Source organism: Mauremys mutica, chromosome 12 (genome assembly GCF_020497125.1).
Source record: "Mauremys mutica isolate MM-2020 ecotype Southern chromosome 12, ASM2049712v1, whole genome shotgun sequence".
Taxonomy (NCBI): Eukaryota; Metazoa; Chordata; order Testudines; family Geoemydidae; genus Mauremys; species Mauremys mutica.
In genome coordinates, this window is record NC_059083.1 from 76,765,917 (window position 1) to 76,787,636 (window position 21,720).

At 46.7% G+C, this 21,720-nt stretch overlaps 1 protein-coding gene across 6 annotated transcripts in view; it reads right to left on the bottom strand.

Annotated features, from left to right (window-relative positions):
- The window catches only part of RGS9 (regulator of G protein signaling 9), a 71,244-nt gene that overhangs the window by 37,247 nt on the left and 12,277 nt on the right, over window positions 1-21,720 (bottom strand). For all 6 annotated transcript variants that reach the window (XM_044982155.1, XM_044982154.1, XM_044982153.1 and 3 more), the window contains 6 exons: window positions 12,661-12,757; window positions 4,319-4,369; window positions 4,052-4,158; window positions 3,174-3,225; window positions 1,964-2,022; window positions 623-699 (listed from right to left, as the gene is read on the bottom strand). In XM_044982155.1, the coding sequence (XP_044838090.1) occupies window positions 623-699; window positions 1,964-2,022; window positions 3,174-3,225; window positions 4,052-4,158; window positions 4,319-4,369; window positions 12,661-12,742 (428 nt within the window). In that variant the 5' untranslated portion in view covers window positions 12,743-12,757. The remainder of the gene's footprint in view (window positions 1-622; window positions 700-1,963; window positions 2,023-3,173; window positions 3,226-4,051; window positions 4,159-4,318; window positions 4,370-12,660; window positions 12,758-21,720) is intronic.

Sequence of the window (21,720 nt, forward strand, 5' to 3'; positions counted from 1 at the left end):
GAACCTTTTACAACTCCAAAGGGTCAAGGGCCTGATTCGGAAATCCCTACTCCCGCAAAACTGGTACTGAAGTTGCTGGAAGCTTTGCCTGAGTAAGGTCTTTTGCGCGGCAGGATCAGGCCCCTCATTTTCAACAGAAGTTGTAACAGATGTAAGGGCAAAAACCTACTTTTGCATGTGCAATGAAGCATTTGCAAAGAGGTATTTGCACATGCAAGGAGGGTATATGCACACCCACACACATGCTCCTTTGCATATGTAAACCACACTGCAACTCCACATTGTGTGTAAGCAAATTTAGTTATGCTTGTGTGTAAGAGCAAATGCAGGTGCAATGGGAGAGTGTGAATTTGTGTAGGCCACTACCCACTCCCTTGAAAATGTGGGCTAAAATTACTCAGTTAAATGTCAGACGAATAGCAGGTCATGTGTGGAGGAATACAGTTCATATGGAAACAGTTTTCACCTTCACGTTCCCAAGGGACTGTTAATAAGCTGCTGTAAAATAGTGATTTAATATTTTTAATTGAACTCTATTATTTGATTGTACATCAAGTCAACACCCCATAGTCCCTCATGCCCCCAAATAAAGAAGCAGGTAACAGAATTTGAGAGAGCTCACCTATACTGCTCTTTGGCCTGCATAATAACAAAATCCCATTTGTAGTTTATTTTTTTATTTAGCAAGTTGTAATGTTCCTGAAATTAAAAAAATAAAAAACCCTGTTAGTACAAAATTATGAACAATTTGACAGACCTGGCAATTTCCTGCAATATGCTTGGAAGACTAAGTTTATGTATTATTGCAGGCCAGGATTGTATGTAACCTCTCTAGAGGAGAGATGTGACAGATGTGAGACTGTGGAGTTCAAAAGACTATACTGAAAATGTAGCAGACAAATATGGACTTCTGGGACAATTAGAGTGAAGTGTATTTCCTGGGGAATGCCAAGGGAGAAGTTAATGCGAATTCCCCAGCTCTGGTTATGCAAAAACCAGCCTTCTGAAGCTGTGCCCTGAAGAGAGGGCCATTGTCTGCTGATTACCTGTTACAGAAGGCCAAGATCAAAGGTCCAAGTTGTATTAAAAAAAATGGCTGTACTGCACAGACTTGGCGTCTCATTTTGGGTGACAGATGGATGAATTTGTAACCACAGAGAAAGCAGCTTTATGTTTTGAAGGACTAAAACCTACCAGAGCAAAAGACTGGAATCAGAGGGTGATCTCTGGTAAGCTTTCTTGCATGCATGTATTTTAAATTATTAACTTATTTTAGTATGTTTTCTCTGTCATGCTTAAATGTGCTTCCTTAGAAGGAAAAGGGGGACTTATAGCTGCAGGCAATACACGGGTCATTGCCCTCGGACAGGAAGCAAAACGCAGGAAATGGCCTTTCAGGTAGTCTGGCTTGCTGTGGATATCACAGTGTAGGCAGAGACCTATGCAGCCTTAAAATCCCCAGTCAGGAGGGAGGGAGATGTGCGTCTCTGCCCGAGAGAGGAGACAGCTGGGAGCCGGAAGCCTAAAGTGGTGGACCAAAGAGGGTGAATACAGGTGCAATTGCTCTGAAACTGTGACAACAATACCATTCAGTCCACAGCTTCTGGCTCTCAACATGCAGAACATGATAAAAACACGCTCTCCTCTCTGAAATAAACAAGGGATAGTCTGGCAATTTGAGCTAGAAAAACTGGGTGGTTCTGAAATGAATTACTACAAACTACATTCGCTCTGAATACTTCATTCCAACATTTTGGAGAGGGTAACTGCCCTACTAAAATGATCATTTACTTTAAACACTGTCGTACATCCGCAACTATTTCACAAAACAGAGGTGCCACTGGGGCTTGATGCAACCGAAGTGGGGAGTGCACTGGCAGGTTTTTGTCACTTTCCACCCTTCAATCTCGAGAGCAGCTGGCTCGGAGCTGGCAGAGGAACAAACAATAGAACATCTTCCTACCTTTTCATACTCTTCCAAAACCCCTTTCCTCTTAATATTTTTCTTGGCTAGGTAGATTGCTGGGAGAAAAGCAAAAAGGTTCAGTTACTAGGCAGATCAATAAAAATGGTCCCTGTAATTGGCACACTGACCCTATGACAAAGGAGTGAACCATTGGCCATCGTGACATCTTTCCCAGACACAAGCTCCAATCTCACAGAAGCCCACTCAAGGAAGATGTCCTCAGGGGCTGCAGTCTGTCACGGATGCTCCACTTGTCGATACAGAAGTGCAAGAATGGCTATCCTACCTCACTCTCGAGCTTGAGGTGGTTGATTATGCAGTTATATGCCAACAAACTGTGCCTTCCTTAAGGCCTGGAGTCAATGGAAGGGTTTCAATTTGTCTTCAATGGGCACTGGATCAAACCCTTAAAAGGTTAGGAATATTTTTTTTTCCAATGTAGGGGCAATTTTTTTTTTTTTGTTCTAAAGCTTTTAAAATATTTTCTTTTAATGTCTAAAACCAAACTGGGTTATTTTCAGAAGGCGGGGCCCTCAGATTCCAGGACAAATATAGAAGGTACAAAAGTATCAGGTAAATAAAAGCTGGTGACCCAGGTGTCGGGAGCAACCCTGCAATGAACAAATCAGTGTGCACAGGCGCCAACTTTCCTTGGCGCCGGTGAGAGCTCGCCCCCCACCCCACCCCAACTCTGCCCCCTCCCTGCCTCTATTGGACCCCTCCCCAAATCTCCGGTCCCGCCTCTTCCCCGAGCGCACCACATTCCTCCCCCTTCTCCCTCCCTCCCAGTGCTTGCTGCACGAAACAGCTGTTTCACAGTGCAAGTGCTGGGAGGGAGGTGGGAGAAGCAGGACTCGGCGGCGTGCTCAGGGGAGGAGGCGGAGATGGTGAGCTGGGGCAGGGGGGTGGGAAGCTGCCAGTGGGTGCTCTGCACCCACCAATATTTCCCCATGGGTGCATCGGCCCCGGAGCGCCCACGGAGTCGGTGCCTATGTCAGTGTGTACCCTAAAGCCCATGAGCAGCCCTATAATAATAAACCAAGATGCTCAGCCCAGTCTTCATAAGCAGCCCTACGTAGCCAGAACTGCAGGACCTAGAGAAAACACTTCAGAGTATCATCAGCATCCACCTGACTATATGGGAGTGTGCTGTACATCCTCACGCTCCATTCAGCTTTCACAGAATAGCTATAATGTTAACACTTACCATAGTCGGTATCATCTGCTGCCCACTGCTGGGTGGGCCAGAAATATGGTGTCTGCAGAAAGAAGCCAAAAACAAGACCTCAGTTTTCATGTCGCCACCATCAGCTGCATCTGGCTCTTTAAAATCATTGTATTTGTTGGTATCATATTGGCTACATTGTATTTTTGTGTAAACAGAAGGAGGAGGGAGTCATCTGCTTTGCAAATATGCTACAAAAAGAAGTTTATCATTCCCCACACTTCTACCATTTAAGGGGGTGAATCAACACACACACAAAATATCCATCTTCTTAGCTCAGCATAAGCAGTTAGGAGGATAAGACAAGGCTATTTTTGTTGTTGTTATTAAATCAGGTTTAATGGAGTATCAATTACATATCCACTTCCTCTGCCTTAACAATCAGTTATTGTTAACAAGGTGAGACTTTCAAAACCATGCAAGCTTTCAGAACATCCAAGTACATGTGTATGTCTTACTTTGCAATGTTCTCCTGGATATTGTCAAGGTGTTGGAGCTTGGATTGGGGAACACGAAGGGAACCAGACAACTGGTATTTGAAAAATATACGATAGTTCCCTAATCTTTCATTGTATGTGCAGGCAAGTCCAACCATGAACCATGATCCTAATTGCTTATCACATCCTGTTTCTACAGTGTATTCTATTTGCCCATCATACTGTCTTCTGAAATTGTTCCAGTGATTTCATTTGCTAGTGTGCAAGCTGCAAGGGAAAATACATTCAGAAGGAACCACTGGCATTTCGAAGCTACAAGGAAAAGTAATTTAATTAAACAGAAGCACAGAAGCCTCCGTTTCTAAGCCAAGATGTAGGGTACATTATGTCCAGCCAGCGTTCTATGTCTAAGATATAACTTGCCTGAAATCTGTAGAGGCTGCTATCTGTTTTGAGGGTGAGGTTTTTCGGCTCCTGCAGAGGGTAGATGTATCCATACTTGACAATTAGATTCCCCAAGTTTAGTGCCTCTAAAAAAAGAGACGTCAGATATACTGATGATACAAAGAGACTGCAGCAGAATTCAGAAACAACCCACTACCCAGGAGAGAAGAATGTAGGTTGCATCTAACAACGAATTATAGTTTCACGATTCAAAACTATAAAAGCATTAGATGGTTACGCTCCTACCTTCCTCAGTGATTTTCAGATGCTGGATAATCCACTGCAGTATATCACTACCTGCAAGGCAAAGAAAATACCAGACACTATAAATTGGAAGTGGTGTGTAGCCCACAGAGTCCTGCACTACAGTCATCATCTCCAGTATGGAGATGGAGGCTGTGAAGACTATAGGGCCTAGCATGCCAAGCCCTATCTTAAGCCAGGCAACTGGCACATATTAGAAATTAAGGCAACTGCACTGCATTCCCATTTATTCAAAGCAGGTGTGACCCACAGGCTTCTGGCAAATTGCCAGTCCAGCTCTTGGTTGGGTGGTAAATGTAGAGTCAAACCCAAGCAGTAAAAAGGGATCCTGCAGACTACAGCAGGCCATTCTGTTATCACACTGTCCCTTGATGATGGTACTTGATCTGATGCTTTCCCCTTGTCAAACAGATCTCACCCACTGGTCTTCTCAGCATTTCCTGTGTCACCCAACTAACTTGGAAGGACTTCACAGCTAACCGGAGAGCAGAGCACGCTCTGAAATTATGTGAGCACAGCACCACTGGGAAGTAAATTTACCATGCTTGGGGCAGCGGGGGAGACTAGTGCAGAGGAGCCCAACGACTGTAGCTCCTCTGCCCTACGCTCCTACAGCCCCCACAGAGATGGAAACCCAGGAAGCCACCCAAGAGGGGCGGCTGCAAGTCAGGGGCACCGGAGCAGAGGGGCCATGGCCCCCCACTTTTAAACATCCCTAAGGACGAGTGATGGGGGCAAAGACGGTGGGGTCTTAGAGAGAAGAGGCCATGCAGGAACCGGGTCCCAGGGGAAGGGGCAGAACGTGCTGGGGCCACAGTTCAGGTGCCGGTGCCCCCCCCCCCGCTGTTAGGAAGCTTCTGCCACCCCTGCTGCAAGTGGGGTGAGAATCACTCCTCTGAAGAGGGATGACGCCAGGCCTACGCACTATTTAAGCCCTCAAAGTAGAGATTTAGTGGGAATTCAGCGATCCATAGGCCTCTTGTGCTGATTCTCTGAATAGGAGTGAATTTCACCCAAGGGAGAGCATGCCACAGAGGCAAAATACCCACATCCTTCTGTAGGTCTAACCTTTCCTGCTCATGTATGCAGAGAGGAACCTGAGGCCCCTAATCTCCCTGTGGTGTAATTGCTCCATGTGTACATGACCGATAACAATACACACCTGTTTCCGTCATTCATGGAGCAGTGAAATTCACCTCAATGTGGAAAGCCAAATAAAGTCCCACTTAAACCCTAAATGGTGCATTATGACAGGGTGTATCAGGCCTCCTCTAGCCCTGCTGAAGGCATCGTCATCGTGACACACCCGCCCAATGGAAGAACGTCACTTGGGAAAGAGGGACAGTGTGTTTAGTCCTCCAAGCACTGCCTAGAGATGCCACACAGGCTCTAGTACCTGCAGAACCAACAAGACTTTATTCCCCTCCCCAGCAGCTAGATGGGAGAGACAGAGGCAGCAGCCAATCAGGATCTATCAGGCGAGATAAGAAGCCTTGCCTGCTTCTTCACGGGGTGGGTGTGGGTTGAATTTGGGGCAGAAGAGGAGCTCTCTGGTTCTAACTCAAAGTTCCCATGCCCGGGTCAGGGCCTAGCAATCCAACTGCACCTTCAACTGAAGCGTGCAATGAACTGTTTATTTTTTGTTGTGGAGTTGAATTGCCTGGGTGGTCATTTTCAGTTGAGTTTCAATTCACTGCTAGACTAGCATGGGGCTTGCTGTTTGGGGATGCCTTGCACAGGTCATGTTTGGGCTCAAGTGGGCCTGGACAGAGGGGATGAATTTCAGCCTAATATCTGCAAAGTGCTTTGAGATCCTGAGACAGAAGCACAATGGAAGGGCAAAGTATTACCACTACTTAGATTGTAAGGGGCAGGGGCTGGGGCTGTCTCTTTTGGCGTCCTGTCCATGACTAGAGCTCCTAGGTGCTATGGCAACACAAACAACAAATAATAGTAATTGCCCATTACGTGAGGCATCCAGCCAGTCCCTGCACAGGGTATTTTTAAACATCTTTTAGCTGCTGCTATTGTGCCTTTAGATATCTCCAAAAGCCTCCATTTTGAAATTCATTTTTAATGAATATCTTTCCGCAATAACCAAACAAAATCTTTTATAAAGACGAACAATTTTCAGCGTTGCAAGTGAGACTCCACATCAAAACTCAACATAATTGGAAATGTGAAGTGGATGTGTTCTTTGTAAAGGTGAACTCATAGGGAACATTTTACTGCGAGCATGAAAAGGAAGGGAATGCTCATCAGGAATCACACAACTCAATTAGAATCCTTACTCGCAAATTAAATTGAAGCATAAAGAAACAATTCAGGTTTCAAAGGCTGGAAATGTATAACGCAGTGATATAAAAAGCATTCATGAATCCAAATTGAAAGGGGATTTATCGTTTGGATAGAAATACATTCAGTAGGCAGGGAGGTAGGCGGCTTGGGGAATTGGTAATGGGGAACAGAGTAGAGCTGGTTAAAAAATGTCTTTCTACAGGAAGTTTTGGGGAACAAAAATCTGTTTTGCAAATTTTTCCATGATAATTTTTTATTTTCAAATACAGAACATTTTCACTGAAAATGGTTTTAAAAAAATAATGTTTTCAGTTTTTTAAAACCATTTTTTGTTAAAAAAAATAATTGTTTTTTTATTTAAATGTTTGGGTTTTAAAAACCAAAAGCCAGAAGTTTTTCCTGAAAACTGAACCAAAAAATGAAAATGTTAAAAACTGTAAGATTTTGGTTATTAAAATATTTTCAGTTTCCTTTTTTTAGACAAAATTTAAAAAAAAACTGAAAAATTTCAGCCAAAATTAAAATTTAAATTTTTCACTTTGGTCAAAGAGCAATTTTTGTCAACAATATATTTTGATCAAAAATATCAACCAGGACTAATACAGAGCCCCTCATTTTTAGGTCGTCATAGGTTCAAATCTAAGAATTGTTACCATCTGCTGGCTATGTGACATGAGTTTTGTGGGCCTCTGTCCAGACATCTCCAGCACAAAAAACGCCATCTGAACTGACACTAAATGGCCAATCCTATGCAAAGCCAAGTATGGAATGGGTCATGGAAATGGAACTACCCTCTCATATCATCAGATGACAATATCAGCACCACTTCTCTCTTATCATGATGGTCAGGGAGAGATAGTGATGGACTTTGAAGGGGACCCAGCTCAGTCATCCTGGGCCAGAAGGCTGGTGGCTGTAACAGGGACCTCAAAGGTGTGGGGTGTTAAGGAAAGAAATGGGGGGGAGGGATCTTCAGGGCTCCAATATTTCCAAGAAGAATCCCTACTCCCTAGAAGAAAATGTGCCCAAAAGAGCTATTCTTTGGAAACTATGGTTTCCCTATTAAAGAAGTTGGTGATGAGGTGGTTGGAGGGGCATGTGATGAGTCAGGGTGGCTGTGTTAGGTATTTTGGTTTTAAACCCTCACCCCCGTACAGAGGGACCACATGAGGTCTGGGAATCATTTAAACCCCAGGGATCTGGCTTACATGGGAGGTAAGTGATGCATAGGTCTTGTGTGCATTTTCCACACAGGGGTGCATTTCTCTCCTGGAAATTCCCTGGCGTATGCAATGCATGTGCTTTCCTGTCACCTGCTCTCATAGAATGGGCCAAGGTATGGCCAAACGATGTCACTGGGGGGCAGCAGTAGACCTGCAGCCCTAGAAAGAGTATCTGGGATAAAAAGGGTTCAATGAGGGAAGAAAGACAACCTTCACTCGGCAACATCCTGGCTTAAAAGATACACCCAAATGCACAGAGCACAGTTCTGCTGTTGCTGCTTTAGAAGGCCACCTCTGTTAAATAACTGATCTTTGCTAGCCCCTTGAGTCATTTCACTGGTTACCTGCTTTTGCAAATAATACCAAGTGCTTTCTCTTTCAAAATTCCCTTTGAAATAAATTCTGTCATTGAGTTCAATGGGTGTTAGAATATAGCGTCTCTGTCAAGAGTGGTCCATAAGACATACCAGAGGGAAGCCAAGATCCATGTACTGAAATGTACTTCAGCTTTCAAAGGTCTCTCAAGGTGATGTGGCCTGTATCCATCAGCCATACACAAAGCCAGCGTCAGCCGCCACTAGCCCTTTTATTATCTTCTGAGGCGCAAACAAAACTCTGAAGCTCTCGCCATTTAAACAAGGCCAGAGTAAAGCGCCTTCGGTCCCTGATCAATTACTAGCCTCTCTCTTCAAATGTCACCTACAGTTGCGGATTGAAACGTTGACCTTTCCTGACATTATACTGATTACTTAGCCTTGTACTAGGAGCCTGGAGCTTTTATCCCACTGACTGCTTCCTTAAATAGATCAAATTAAAAGATTATTCTGTCACTCATACCTAGAGAGCTCTGTTTGTAAGTCCTCTCCCTAAAGGAAGCAAATTAAACATGGGTGACTATCTGCCTCTTGCAAAGAAATTCTGAAACTTTTTAGGGATTCGGCATGCACCTACCTGAACACGAAGAGCCAAGCTCTCTGCATTGCCTGCCGTGGAGTTGTGCCCATTTACACCACACACTCTGGTAACAGTGCTATTGGAAGACGTAGGGCTATAGATATGCTATATATCTCTTCACTGACTTTGTGCTACACCTGTTTAAGCAAACAGAGGGCCTGCCCCATAGTGTGTAGAAGGATAGAAGGCACCGTCTGGGAATAAGATTGATGGCCAGGACCTCCCAAGCTCTGCCAGCTATTCCCTGCCCTGACACCAATTCCCACTGTGCCCTTGAGCAAGTTACTTAACCTATCTACCTCAGTTTCCCCATCCAGAAAATGGAGAACGCAATATTCCCCTACAGCTCTTCAGGGCCAACTCCTCCTCTCAGTTACCCCTGTGCAGCCCCAGGGCATCACTGGAGAGGAGGGTTTGGCCAGGAGAACTGCAGGACTTTCTGCAGTCCTGGGTTCCCAAGGGCCAGGGCCGGCTCCAGGCACCAGCCGAGCAAGCTTGTGCTTGGGGCGGCAGATTCTACGGGGCGGCTTCCGCCCAATCCTAGGATGGCACGGCAGGTTTTGGGGGTTTTTTTGGTTCCCCAATCTGGCCGCCCTGTAGGAGGCAGAGGAGGGGAGTGCCCTGCAGCAAACTCGGCAGGGCAGCCCACGTCCTTCCCTCCCAGCCGACCGGAGTGGCACAGAGCCCTCCTGGCAGGCGGCGCGGCGGTCGGGGCCGCGGGGCGAGCACCCCGCTGAAGCCCTGGCCACCCCCCTTCTCTCCCCCCCATTAGACCGGGCACGCACTCTGCAGCACAGGGAGTCCCCCTGCACCCTGTAGGGATTTTTTTTGGTTTTGTTTTTTTCCCTGCTTTGCCAGCCGCGCCATTCCCCGCCCCCATCCCCGCTTTGCCGCTCTGGCCACGCCGCAGGTTTTTGTTTTTTTCCCCCCTGCTTTGCCGCTCCGGCCGCCCCCCCCCCCCCCGCCCTTTGGTACAAGGTGTGCAAAGCAGTGAGTATTTATAGTGTAATATTCTTCTGATGGTTTCTAGGAGAGGGAAGTAAAGGTGTTGATAACGTATTTCCAGCGCCGTGTGAAAGAAGCTGGCACATACAAAAGGAGAGTGTGTTCGTAGCTGACGGTAATGACAAACTTGGCACATCAAAGCACAGCTACCTGTCTGTTCCTTCTTCAACCTATTCAAATGAGGAAAAGCTGTAATTTAGAGGCACAGAAGTGGGTTGAATATTTTGCTTCTCTCCAGTGAATTCAAGAAAAATGATTATTACCAGAAAATGCTCAAAGGGGAGATTAATTGGTTGCTATTCATTTCTAAAGCTCCATATTACAGTCTGGTATCACTCTGCCCATTTTAATTCTTTCTGGAAATGTATATCCAGATGTGATGGGGCACACGCTCATCGCCTGTTAGACGTGGAGTTACAAGCCAGTGAGTGCACCTATGACTGACTGATGGCCTCCTGTCCAGTGGGAGTGGAAGTAGGAAAGGATCATTAGATACCTGGGCTTCACAAGGAACTAGGGTGATCAGACAGCAAGTGTGAAAAATCGGGTCGGGGGTGGGAGATAATAGGTGCCTATATAAGAAAAAGACCCAAAAATCGGGACTGTCCCTATAAAATCGGGACATCTGGTCCCCCTACAAGGAACTGGAGGGAACTCAGTAGCGGGGAGACTGCAGAGGGGACAGGATTCTCCTTTGGAGAGAAACCCCCAGAGAGCACGTCAGGCTCCTGTCAGAAGGGAGCCCTGAGGTAGGGTCAGTGGAAGCTGAGAGGTGGAAGGATGGTTCTTCCAGCAGAGAAAGGAGGAGCTTGGAGGACCTGAGGAGAATCCAGAGGCCTGGGAACCAATGGGAGGCTGGGTTAGGCACAAGTTGCAGGAAAGCAACTCGAGGGAGGTGAGAGGAAGGAAGTGGCAGGCAAACAGCAGCAGGTCTGAAGAAGCTGACCTGCCTGCTCAATACAGGGTTCCTGGGCCAGACCCCGGAGTGGGGAGTGGGCCTGGGTTCCCCCACCAGTTCCTCAAGAAGGATCATGCAAGCCCACTGGAAGCAATACTGAGCTCGGGGTGAGGCTGACGAGTGACCCCAAAGGATGTATTTGTATTGGGATGTCTTGTGAACTTTCAGTTGGACCTTCTTGTTACCCTGGAAGGGGACTGAACTTAGTGACTTGACCAGAGAGCTGAGCCACGGAAGACCCAGCAAGAGACAGACGGCCTGCAGGAGATGCCAGGGACAAGGACCCCTTGCAGCATTATCCTCCGACACAAGGGGACGCTACAGGTGGCGAGTACACTACCTTACGGCATAGCTATTGAAGATCTCTCTGAAGTAGGTACGTGACGGGGTGGAGAAGGGAGCAGCTCTTCAGTTCTGACACAGTACGACTTGTCAAGGCCATATGGGCAGTCATTTGTTCTTAACTAGTAATGACCTTCCTATCTGCTGCTTTAAGGGCTGGGGTGAAATCCTGTGCCCATTTAAGTCAATGGGAGTTTTGCCATTGACTCAGTGGAGCCAGGACTTCAGCCCAGATTTCCAGAGATGGGTGCATGAAACAACAGGCCTATATTTGCACACACGTCTCGTAAGTGGGCCAAATGTCTGATGCGCATGCAGAAATAAATAACGTATTTGTGCAGGCACATGGCCCATTTTAGGCTCCTACCTGGCACACACTGCCTTGTCTAGCGTAGAGGTTTAGAGCATTAGTTAATACACTTTTAAACCAGCATGGCTAAGGAGTTTCTGCCCAGCCTACTCAGAGTTAATCCCCCCTCCGGGGGGTTAATTGTATATTAAATGCTCATTTGCACTGCACTTGTTTGATAGAATTCTCAGCCCCCTTTACACCTACAGATCCAGCCTTTAACAAAGGGACAATATTCCTCCCCAGTGATGGTAAATGGAGATTTTTATCCCTAACAAACAATGGCCTCCTGCTGGATGATGAATAGTTGTGTAAACAAAAGCTAACCAAGAGTTTTAAACCGCCTGTCTAAAAGCGCCTTCCCCTCTCAATTGACCAGCCTGTAGTCGCCTCTCTCATCTGATGGAATCATTTCACTAGTTCTCCAATCATCCATAGAGTCTCCTGGTGGACAAAACCTGACTTTCCGATGTAAACAACAAGCAGATTTTTTATTATTAACAAAACTCGCTCTGTATGCCTCCCAGAGCGAGACAATGAAAGGGGGCGGGGGCGAAGGGCACAAGCCCGTTTTTTTTATTTTTTGCCTGAAACCACCAGCATACAGGACAGGGACATAGCCATGGGTGGGCACCCACTTACTATCCAGACCCACCCAAATTGCACCCGGACCATCTCCCCGGTGGGTGCGCCGGGCTGGTGGGTGGAGTGGGGCAAGCCCCAGTGCCCGGACCCTGCTCCCTGTACCCAGATCCTGCTCCCTGGCAGGAATGCCGGGCGGGCGGAACAGGGAAAGCCCTACCGCCCGGACCCGCTCCCCAGCGGGAGCACCAGGTGGGTGGGCAGAGAGGGGCAAGCCGCCACGCCCCAACCGCATTTCCATGGCAGGGGCGCACTGGGACTGCAATCAGAAGGGGTGGGAGGGACCCCCCCTTGTCCTGGCCCAGGCCTCACCAAACCATAATCCCCAAAGGTGGAAGTGGCCCCCATCATTGCCCGCCCACCCAAAAGTGGGGCCCACCCAATTTTCCTAGCCTAGCTACGCACTGATACACCGTGATGGGAGCCATATAAATGCCTGTAAATAGAATAACAGTAAGAGAAGCCAGTTTTTGGTTTATTCCCATTGTACGAAGAAACAGGCTCTTCTCCAGAGGCTCGGAAAAACGGCAGGGTAGTGCCAGTGGCATCTTACCTGTCATAGCATGTGGGATATTTGTGATCATCACCCTCTGAGTGTGCATTCTGATGCCAGTGTCTGGATTCTGCATCTCCATGAGGAGGGCTTCGATCTGCAAAGCATGATGGGTACAAGCGGTTTTGTGAGAACGAACAGGAGGGCAAAACAACAGCACAGCCTGACCTGATCCATTTTGTAAAGGCAACTAATCCAGACTAGCACAAGGGGAGAGAATTAAGGGGCTGGGCTCACCCCCTCCCCCCTTTCATAGAAGCTGCTTATGTGAACATGCTACATGTACAGGCACGCTAACCCCAGTGGGCAATCCCTCCTCAAAGTGCTATCTTGCAATCATTCCCTGCTAGGCTACCCCGGGGGCAGGAGAGGCACACGCCTGTGATTAGCTTACCTGGCCACTGGATGTGGCTGTGCCACACGAATTCGGCTAAGAGAGAATTCAGCGTGGCTTTTTCAGGAGAGATATTGACCAAGGACAAACTACAAACATTGGTTCCTTTTTGTTCTGCTAGCAATTTGCTGGGGCATCAAGAGAACTGTCGCAATACCAGTGTGGGTGAATAATAGCCAGGCAGCTAGCTCCACTGCATACCTATCCCCTTTTGCATCACTTGAAAGTGCATCACTCATGGAGTGAATTAGCAAAGGTGTCCTCACAGATTGGGTGAAAGCCAAACCCAAGACTGTCTGTTTCAGGGCCTGCAGGGAATAGCTGGGGTGGATTTTTAAAATACAACAGCAGCAAAAGTACGTTCCACTGCTAACGGGCTGTGCAAAGTGCAGGTCAGTTGGAGCCTGATGTCAAAAAGATTTCAGGGTGGCCGGCACCTCTCAGGCAGCACGCAGCATCCAGCAGGTTAGGAAGATGGCTAAGGCGTCCTCCTTTTCTTGACTACTTTAGGGATCGTCCACGATAACAGAAATAGAAATAAGGCACAGCTCTGAGCAAAGAGGCAGCTTTGGGGTTCTTCCTCCCTTCTTGTGGGCCACTGAACACCACTGGGCCTGATTCTCCTCTCTCAACGGCGAGATCACCAACAACCCCACTGAAGCAAGTGGAGTAACAACAGTGTAAAATGCCTATAAGTGAGAGGAGAAACAGGACCATCCTGCTGCTGTTCTGGAGCTCTTATACAGAGAATAGCTCACTCCTGCACTAACACTCTAAGGTGCCACAAGTACTCCTGTTCTTTTTGTGGATACAGACTAACACAAACCTGATTTCAATGGGAGCTGAAAACAATGGGAGTTATGTGACTAAACACCTTTAAGGTTCTGGGCCCTCGGGTACGATTTGTAAATGTAAGTGAGGCACCTAAAGATGCAGATAAGCTCCCAGGTGCCTATCTGCATTTTCAGCCATCTAAATACCTTCTAAATCGTCCTCTCCACCCTTTTTTTAAGAATACAAAATAACGTTTTTCCCTTTCATGATCTGATTTCCTGTTAGCTACCAGACTTTGCTCTGAAGATGGAGGAAGACAGAACAGTTGCTCTGAGGAGAGGAAAGATGGTCCCGTGCTTAGGGCATTAGCCTCTGACTTGGGAGACCTAGATTCAATTCCTTGTTCTGTTCCAGTCTTCCCGTGTGGCCTTGGGCGAGTCATTTAGCTCCTCTGTTCTCCCCCTGGAAATGGGGATACCACCACCCTACCTCCCAGAGGTGTTGTGAAGAAAAATACATGGAAGATGGTGAGGTCCTCTGACAGTGTAGCAATGGGGGTGTACAGGGACAGCTCTATGTTTTTTGCCGCGGGACCGGCAGACCTCCCACAGAAACGCCCCCCCGCCCGGCTTGCTGCCCCAGGCACGTGCTTGCTGTGCTGGTGCCTGGAGCCTCCCCTGGGGGTGTAGACGTACTGAAGATAGCAGGTGTGCAGAAATCTAAAGGTGCAGTGCGCAGAAAACAAGACCATGACAGGTAAGTTACAGAGCTGCGTATGCCCCATAGTTCTGACCCCTGCGAGTCCCAGTGGCTTCAGTGGGAGCCGCGCTTTTCAAGGCCTGGTCCTTTGAGCCAGCTTGTTGTTTAGCGCATGTTCCATTTTGACCCCTCGCGTCTGGAGCGGCTGTACAGGGCTCTCAGCATCTCCCTGCTGGGCCTTTCCTAGTCAAGACCCAATAGTTAGTTCACAAAACCCACTCAGTCTTCTGGTGCAGGATGTTCTCTTTCCCTAATGAGCAAATAGCTCTGGAGACATGTAGCTTTCCTACCCCTGCTGAGCACCCTCTGGTCATTTAAGAAATAACATATATCAAAAGAAACAAGCGAGACAAGCTAGGGAGCTACCATCGGGTGGTGCCTGCTGATTCGGCTGCAAACTGCGCACTTTGCTGATCAAAACTCAGCAGGTCTTTTCCTCTTCTCCTAAGGGAACCGGCTGCTTATTAGGGATTCCTAGAGATTAGAAGTTGCCATCAGCACCAGCTTGTCAGCAGGAGCCAAGAAGGGCTGTTTAAAATACAATGAGGACATCTGCTTTCTTTTCTGCAGCTTTGTCACATTTTGTAACATGATTTTGCCCAGGAGAGCTCTCTGGATGGTTTTCATTTTGTATATATTGAAGCCACGTCTTGGCCTTGGTCCACGGGTGAAGGCTGCCACTGAGGTCAATTCACAGCAGGTGAAATTTACCACAGCGCAAAGAGTCAGCACAAAGAATAAGTACCATTGAAGACCCTCATCAGTCCTGTTTTGAGAGGATCAATGGTTCCTATGACCTCTGCATAGGGGTGAATTTCATCTCTGGGAAAGCCTCCCTGGTCTGTATTTGGGAGGCCATCAACTGTGAAGAGGAAAAGCAGAATCCTGAACGCAGGACTCAGGGAAGAAGTTTATTATTTGTTTTATGGGAATCCCAATCCCAGTCCCAGTCCAGGGTCAGGATCCCAAGCTGCTAGGCACTCTACAGACAAAGAACAAAGCAAACAGTCCCTGCCCAGAGAGCATACAGTTTAAGTGCAGGAGGCAGCAGGTGGGAAGCAGGCAGGTGGGAGGAGGAGGTAGTACAGAGAACAGAATTTTGAGGGTCAGCTATTTAATCCTCCAATTCGTTACCTGCTTTGCTTTTCCCCCTTGCTTGGAAATCCTGATAAGGAGAGGCCTCTGCAAGTCAAAGCAGCCTCCAAGTGCTAAACGAGCAAGTGTCTCTGGAGCAATCTCCTGCATATCATGAGTCACCAGCCCAGCCCCATTGACATCTGGCTGCAGCACTCAGTTTTGGTCCTTGGGGGCATCCTCAAATACAAATGATTCAACTCACAATTTCTGCACTCCATCTTCAATACAGTCACTATGTCAATTTCTTTGGCTCAGTGAGGATTATAGCTCATTGTTGTGGCTAAGTCGTTGATACAGTAGCTTATTCAAATGCTTAAGGGCACAACTGCCTTCATAGGCAGGTTAGTTCTTGTTTCATGACATTGGCCACAGCTTTCATTACGGGGTTGAGGTTTGGGGCTGTTTTGTTTTTACTCATCTGTGGGTAACAACTATTCCGGGAAATCAAAAAGGGACACAGAAAACAAATGAGTTTGAAGGAGTCTCCCAGGCTATCTGGACCACAGTGTAGGAAACTTCCAAGATAGCTCGGTGGGCACAAGAAGTCTTCTCCAACATGATCTCCTCTGATTGCTCCTTTTCTTCCATCTGGCATTTGATTCTACAACAATATAGTATAAGAACCCCCTGCAGATAGCCACAGGAAATAGAGAAGCATGTTCCCCTTATGGAGGCGGAGGTGTTTAATGCTGCTTTAAAATGTAGGTTTGTTTCCTTGCAGAAAAATAGCCTTATTGGAAGGCAATGTATGGAAATGGGATTTTTTTGTCCCTGTAGGATTGTCAGTCGTATTTCAAATGCTCACCTCCTGCTTCAACTCTTGTATTGTTTGTATTACAATAGCTCCTATAGGACTCCACCAAGATCAGGGCTGCATTGAAGCAGTCACTGAACACACACATAATCAGAGACAGCTCCTGACCTGAAGATCTAAATAGTCAAGACGGGCTTTAAGGGTAGGAGGAGATACAGGGCACAGAGAGGCCAAGATCACACAGCAAATAATTGGCTGACTGGGAGTGAAACCTAAGTCTACAGACTTCTCGCCCAGTACCCTAGCCACTACACCACACTGCTCGTCCTACCATGGTCAATATAAAACTACAATCTCATCCCTTAACAGGTTTCCCTCCCCACATCCATTCCCTTTCAGTTTTTTAGAAGGGTTTACAGTAGAACCTCAGAGTTACAAACACCAGAGGCACAAACTGATTGGTCAACCACACACCCCATTGGAACCAGAAGTACACAGTCAGGCAACAGCAGAGACCAAAAAAAAGCAAATACAGCACAGTACTGTGTTAAATGTAAACTACAAAAAAATAAAGGGAAAGTTAAAAAAAAATTTGACAACTAAGGTAAGGAAACCATTTCGGTGCTTGTTTCATTTAAATTAAGATGCTATAAAAGCAGCATTTTTCTTCTGCATAGCAAAGTTTCAAAGCTGTATTAAGATAATGTTCAGTTGTAAACTTTTGAAAGAACCATCACATTTTGTTCAAAGTTACGAGCATTTCAGAGTTACAAAAAACCTCTAATCCCTAGGCGTTTGTAACTTGGAGATTCTACTGTAATTTAATAAATGAAACTTAGTAGAGAGGAGTCACACAGAGGGTGCTGGGAGAAAAGAGCAATGGAAACTGGATTAAACTAATTCAGAATAAGGCACTCCAGAATTAACTAATTAACTCCATGTTTGTGGACACACTTATTCTGGAATAAGTGTATCCACATGGAGTTAATTAGGAAGAGTTAATCAGGAATAGCTATTTCTGAATAACTTTCTGTATAGACAAGCACTTAAGGTCATAGGCTGCTAACGGCTCATGGAGATGTTTTGTTCAGGGCCTGTGTATCTGGAGCAGAAGGATCTGAGTTCCACCATCCCTGCTGTCCCCAGGATATTTCAAGTGACTGTACTGCAGTGAGCATCACAGTGCCAGGCCAGAAGTTCCAGATCAACTGCTCCAGTATCAACTCAGTATTGCCCCTCGTTCATTACACAGATGAGTTGAGAAAATAGTTCCCTGCTCCTCTCAGATACACTTCAATGCACTACTAAACTCGGAGTTATGCCCATGCATCGGGCTGAAAGAACAGACCACAATCAATTATACATTTTTGATGCTGGAAAATGAACTCTCGGGATATATCCACAATACAGCTCCCTTCCTCTTTAAAGGCATAACGTGGATGGACTACTGCCACTGGATTACTGTGCTGTTTGCCATGTGTGTACTCCCTGCACTGTGCCTAATTGACCTTTGCTTATGCAAACAGGATTGACTGTAAAGCCATGTGGAGATAGGCTTTGGGATTACACAGCAATTGCCCTCAGAGCCGACATTTCCAAATTCCAACACCTTAACCCAGGAGTCAAATGCTGTTTGAGGCTCTAACGCCAAGCCCCTCGTAAGACACACTCCCAGTAGACTCTGTATGACGCCGGCACCCACTTGCAGTGCTCTAATTAAACACCTGTTTGTTTAACTAAACATTAAACATCTACTCCATCAGAAATGCTTGCCCAATTCTGCTCCCTCACCCAGCCTTCCCTGCTCCTATTTGTAAAGAACACACTCCCAGCTCCAATTTTTGAGGCCGTAATGCACCCTTTCATCTTAATCCCAGCATCATCCTGCTAATTTTATTCTTTTCTGGGCCTGCAGTTAATAATCACATATCGAGACAGGGTCACAAAGTGCTTTTACAAACATTACAGAGCTTGTTAACCCACTGAAACTTTATTAAAAAAAAAAGTGGAGATGGAAAGTGTGTTTCCCTGCAGTCCACTCACACCCACCCACTGCACACTATTGCTCTTTTGCTACAGGAATCCTACCCCCAAATGCTAACCAGCCTGGAAATTAACAGCCTCTGCCACAGAACCCTTCTTTGCTCAAGATTACTCCACACCACGGTGACACTGCTGCCTCGTGAAATTTACAACGATATACGCAAAAGTCAAAAACAGGCAACATCATCAGCCACCCGTTTGGTAGCAATCCCTGAGGTCAGGTTACTGCGCTGCCTGTTGGGGATCTGGGATGGACCATAAATTAGATCAGAAATGAAAGTGAGTTTGTTGCTCAAGGCCAATTGCCCAGTGGACATTTGTTCATGTTCCAGGCCCAGAACTAGACCCGCCGGATATTTCTATCCTAAAAAACCAAGCAGGAGGATAAAAGCAACTAAACCCAAAAATCATTCAGTCCAAAAAAGGGCACAAACCCTTTACTGGCTGCTTTAATTGGTGCTGCTGGTGATTCCTTTAGCAAGCTGTTTGCCCTCAGTTTTAGCAGAGCTGTTGTTGTGGTTACTCACAGCAGAAGTAGCAGCAGCGTGCGACCTGCATTTGCTTTCTGGATGCATTGCTACAGCATGTTGCTTCACACCCCTATGCCTGGAGCATGACAGCCCAGCTCCCTTGCACACAGTTAGCTTAGTAGTGTCATTTCATTCACATCCAACCTTGTGCAGCGTGAAGCCATTTCAGATGCGCGTCAGTTGCACGGAGAAGCTACAAAGCTCATGCGTGGGGGAAGATAATCTGTCGTCACATACGCCCCACGTTGTGTACATTTCAGTAACAAGCTGATAGGCGGCCCATACGGGCACCGTCAAAGGCACTAGGATTGCAACTCCCACGCTGCTACCAAGACCAACAGCGTGGTGACATCAGCAGAAAATCCCCTACGCCTGGCTAGCACAAACACATACGTGGAGAATACGTGATTGGTGTGGGTGCCAGCTGATGGCAAGGCACTTGCACAGACTTGAGCAATGAATGAAGACTTTATGCGGTATCTCAGCTTCTTATGGGCTTGATCCTGCAAGGTGTTGAGCAGACACTTACCAAGTATCCTCAAGTCTTGCTGTCAGTGAGGTTAAAGGTGCTCAGCACATGGGCAGAGACTGGGGGAGCATTGCCCCCCCCAAACTGTATATCAGTCCCGGTGCAGGCAGCAGAGTGCCCCTTCTGCACCAGGGCTACAGTGAGTGTCAGAGCCCTGGTCAACTGACTTGGGCTCACAATACAGGGCTAAAAATAGCAGTGTAGATGTTCTTGCTCAGGCTGGAGCCCGGGATCTGGGACCCTTTGCTCTCCCCCAGGTTTCAGAGACTGGATTCCAGCCTAAGTGGGAATGTCTCCACTGCTGTTTTTAACCCCGTAGAGCAAGCCCAAGTCAGTTGACCCTCACTGCCGTAGGGTTTTCTTGCAGTCCCCTGACATCCCCTGAGAGTCTTTCCATTGATTTCAGTAGATTTTGGATCAGCCCCATGTGAGGCGAATGGGAGCGTCATCCAGCGGAACTGCCAGAAGCTGTGCTCAGTATGTCTCAGATACTTATCGCTGTGTTTTAAAAGAGCTAGCAGCACTTGCCAGGATAGCTGTAAATTAGTGTGTATAGTAAAGCTAGGCATATAAGCCTCTGTACCTTCGAAGCCTCAAGGAAACTTTACTGTCATCTCTATATTGGTACACTAGTGGTCTGCTTCAGACGAGTGCGGAGCATCCTCGCCTCCAGCTGAAGCCAATGACACCGCTCTGCATGTGCAGGATGGAACCACTGATAGCAAGCTTTCCAAACACTGAAACAGCTACCACTAAAGGTCTGTCTTACTTCCTTTAAAAATGTGTACTTCATATTCGTACCCCCATGTGATAATAACGGGCCAGATTCTGCCACCGTTGCTTATGTTGCATAGCACTATAGTCACGACTAGCCTCATGGATAATGATGCATGGCCGTACATAGCCCAGTATAATAATACAATATTCTCCTATTCATCCAAAACCCTGTTATGCAAGCTCTGCATTATCCACATCCCATCTTTCTCCCCTGTGCAGCTTATGCTGGGAGACAAGGAAGCGATTCGGATAATGTAGTGGCTTGGATATAGAGCAGAGACCCCCCAAGCCAGGAGTGGGAGGAAGAGGAGCCCCTGGCCAGGGAGCAGGCCACCCTGCTGCTGAATGGTTCCTGCAGCACAGCGAGCCGCCTGCAGCCCTGCTGTCACAAGACTGAGTGAGCAGGGCAGAGCAAAGACCCCTGGCCAGGACTGCAAGGAGGAGGACCACGCTGCAGGGGAAGTCACCCCGCTGCTGAATGGCTCCTGCCCTCTTGATTAGCCTAACTCCCAGATTATCTGAACAAAATCCATGTCCCCCCTGCTAACCAGATAATCAGGAGTGTACTGGCATTCACTGCACCTAGATAGACCCTTCCGTTTTAGAATCTCAATGCACTTTGCAAAGGTTGATAAGCAGCATCAGTCCCATCTAGCAGCTAGGGTAACCGAATGCTGTCCACTTGGTTTTGTTTTCATATATAGGCCAATTCTCTGTACCTTCCCATCATCTTTAGTAGAATTTCACAGAGTACAAATCAACCCTGAAGTTGGCTCACTATTTTTTCTTCTTGACAGGACAGAGCTTCTCTGCCAAAGCCACTAGAAACAAACAGCCCCAAAGGAAGTATTGTGTGTACCTCCTTCAGCGTGAAAAGTGCAAGTGTTAGTTGCTATAGGACTCACATTGTGAGACTGCGTAAATTCACACTCCATCTCATCTCACCTTTAAATTCGTGTTCCCACCATCTCGTCTTGTTTGGGTGTTTACATACATGCTCTGCCAAAAGAGTTGATGTATATACTTTTTTTTTTTTTTTTTTGCTGCCCCTGTTTGTTTTGGAGAGTTACCTATATCACAAACCTAAACCAGACAGCTGTACTTGTCACTGGAAATTCAGCTAATTCCATTCAACCGGATAAGCCACAGACAAGAAAGACAGACTACTCATGGGAGAAAAGCTGGATTAATACCTATCCTTTTTAAAATCTTTTCAAATAATGGTCATATTAAAATGCTTTTAAATGGATGTTGAAAAAAATAGAAACACTTGACAAAATCATACATTTCATCCAAACCATAGTTTTTCATCATCATGCTCTGTAAAAGTCTAACAATTATAAATACACATGCCTTCCAAACT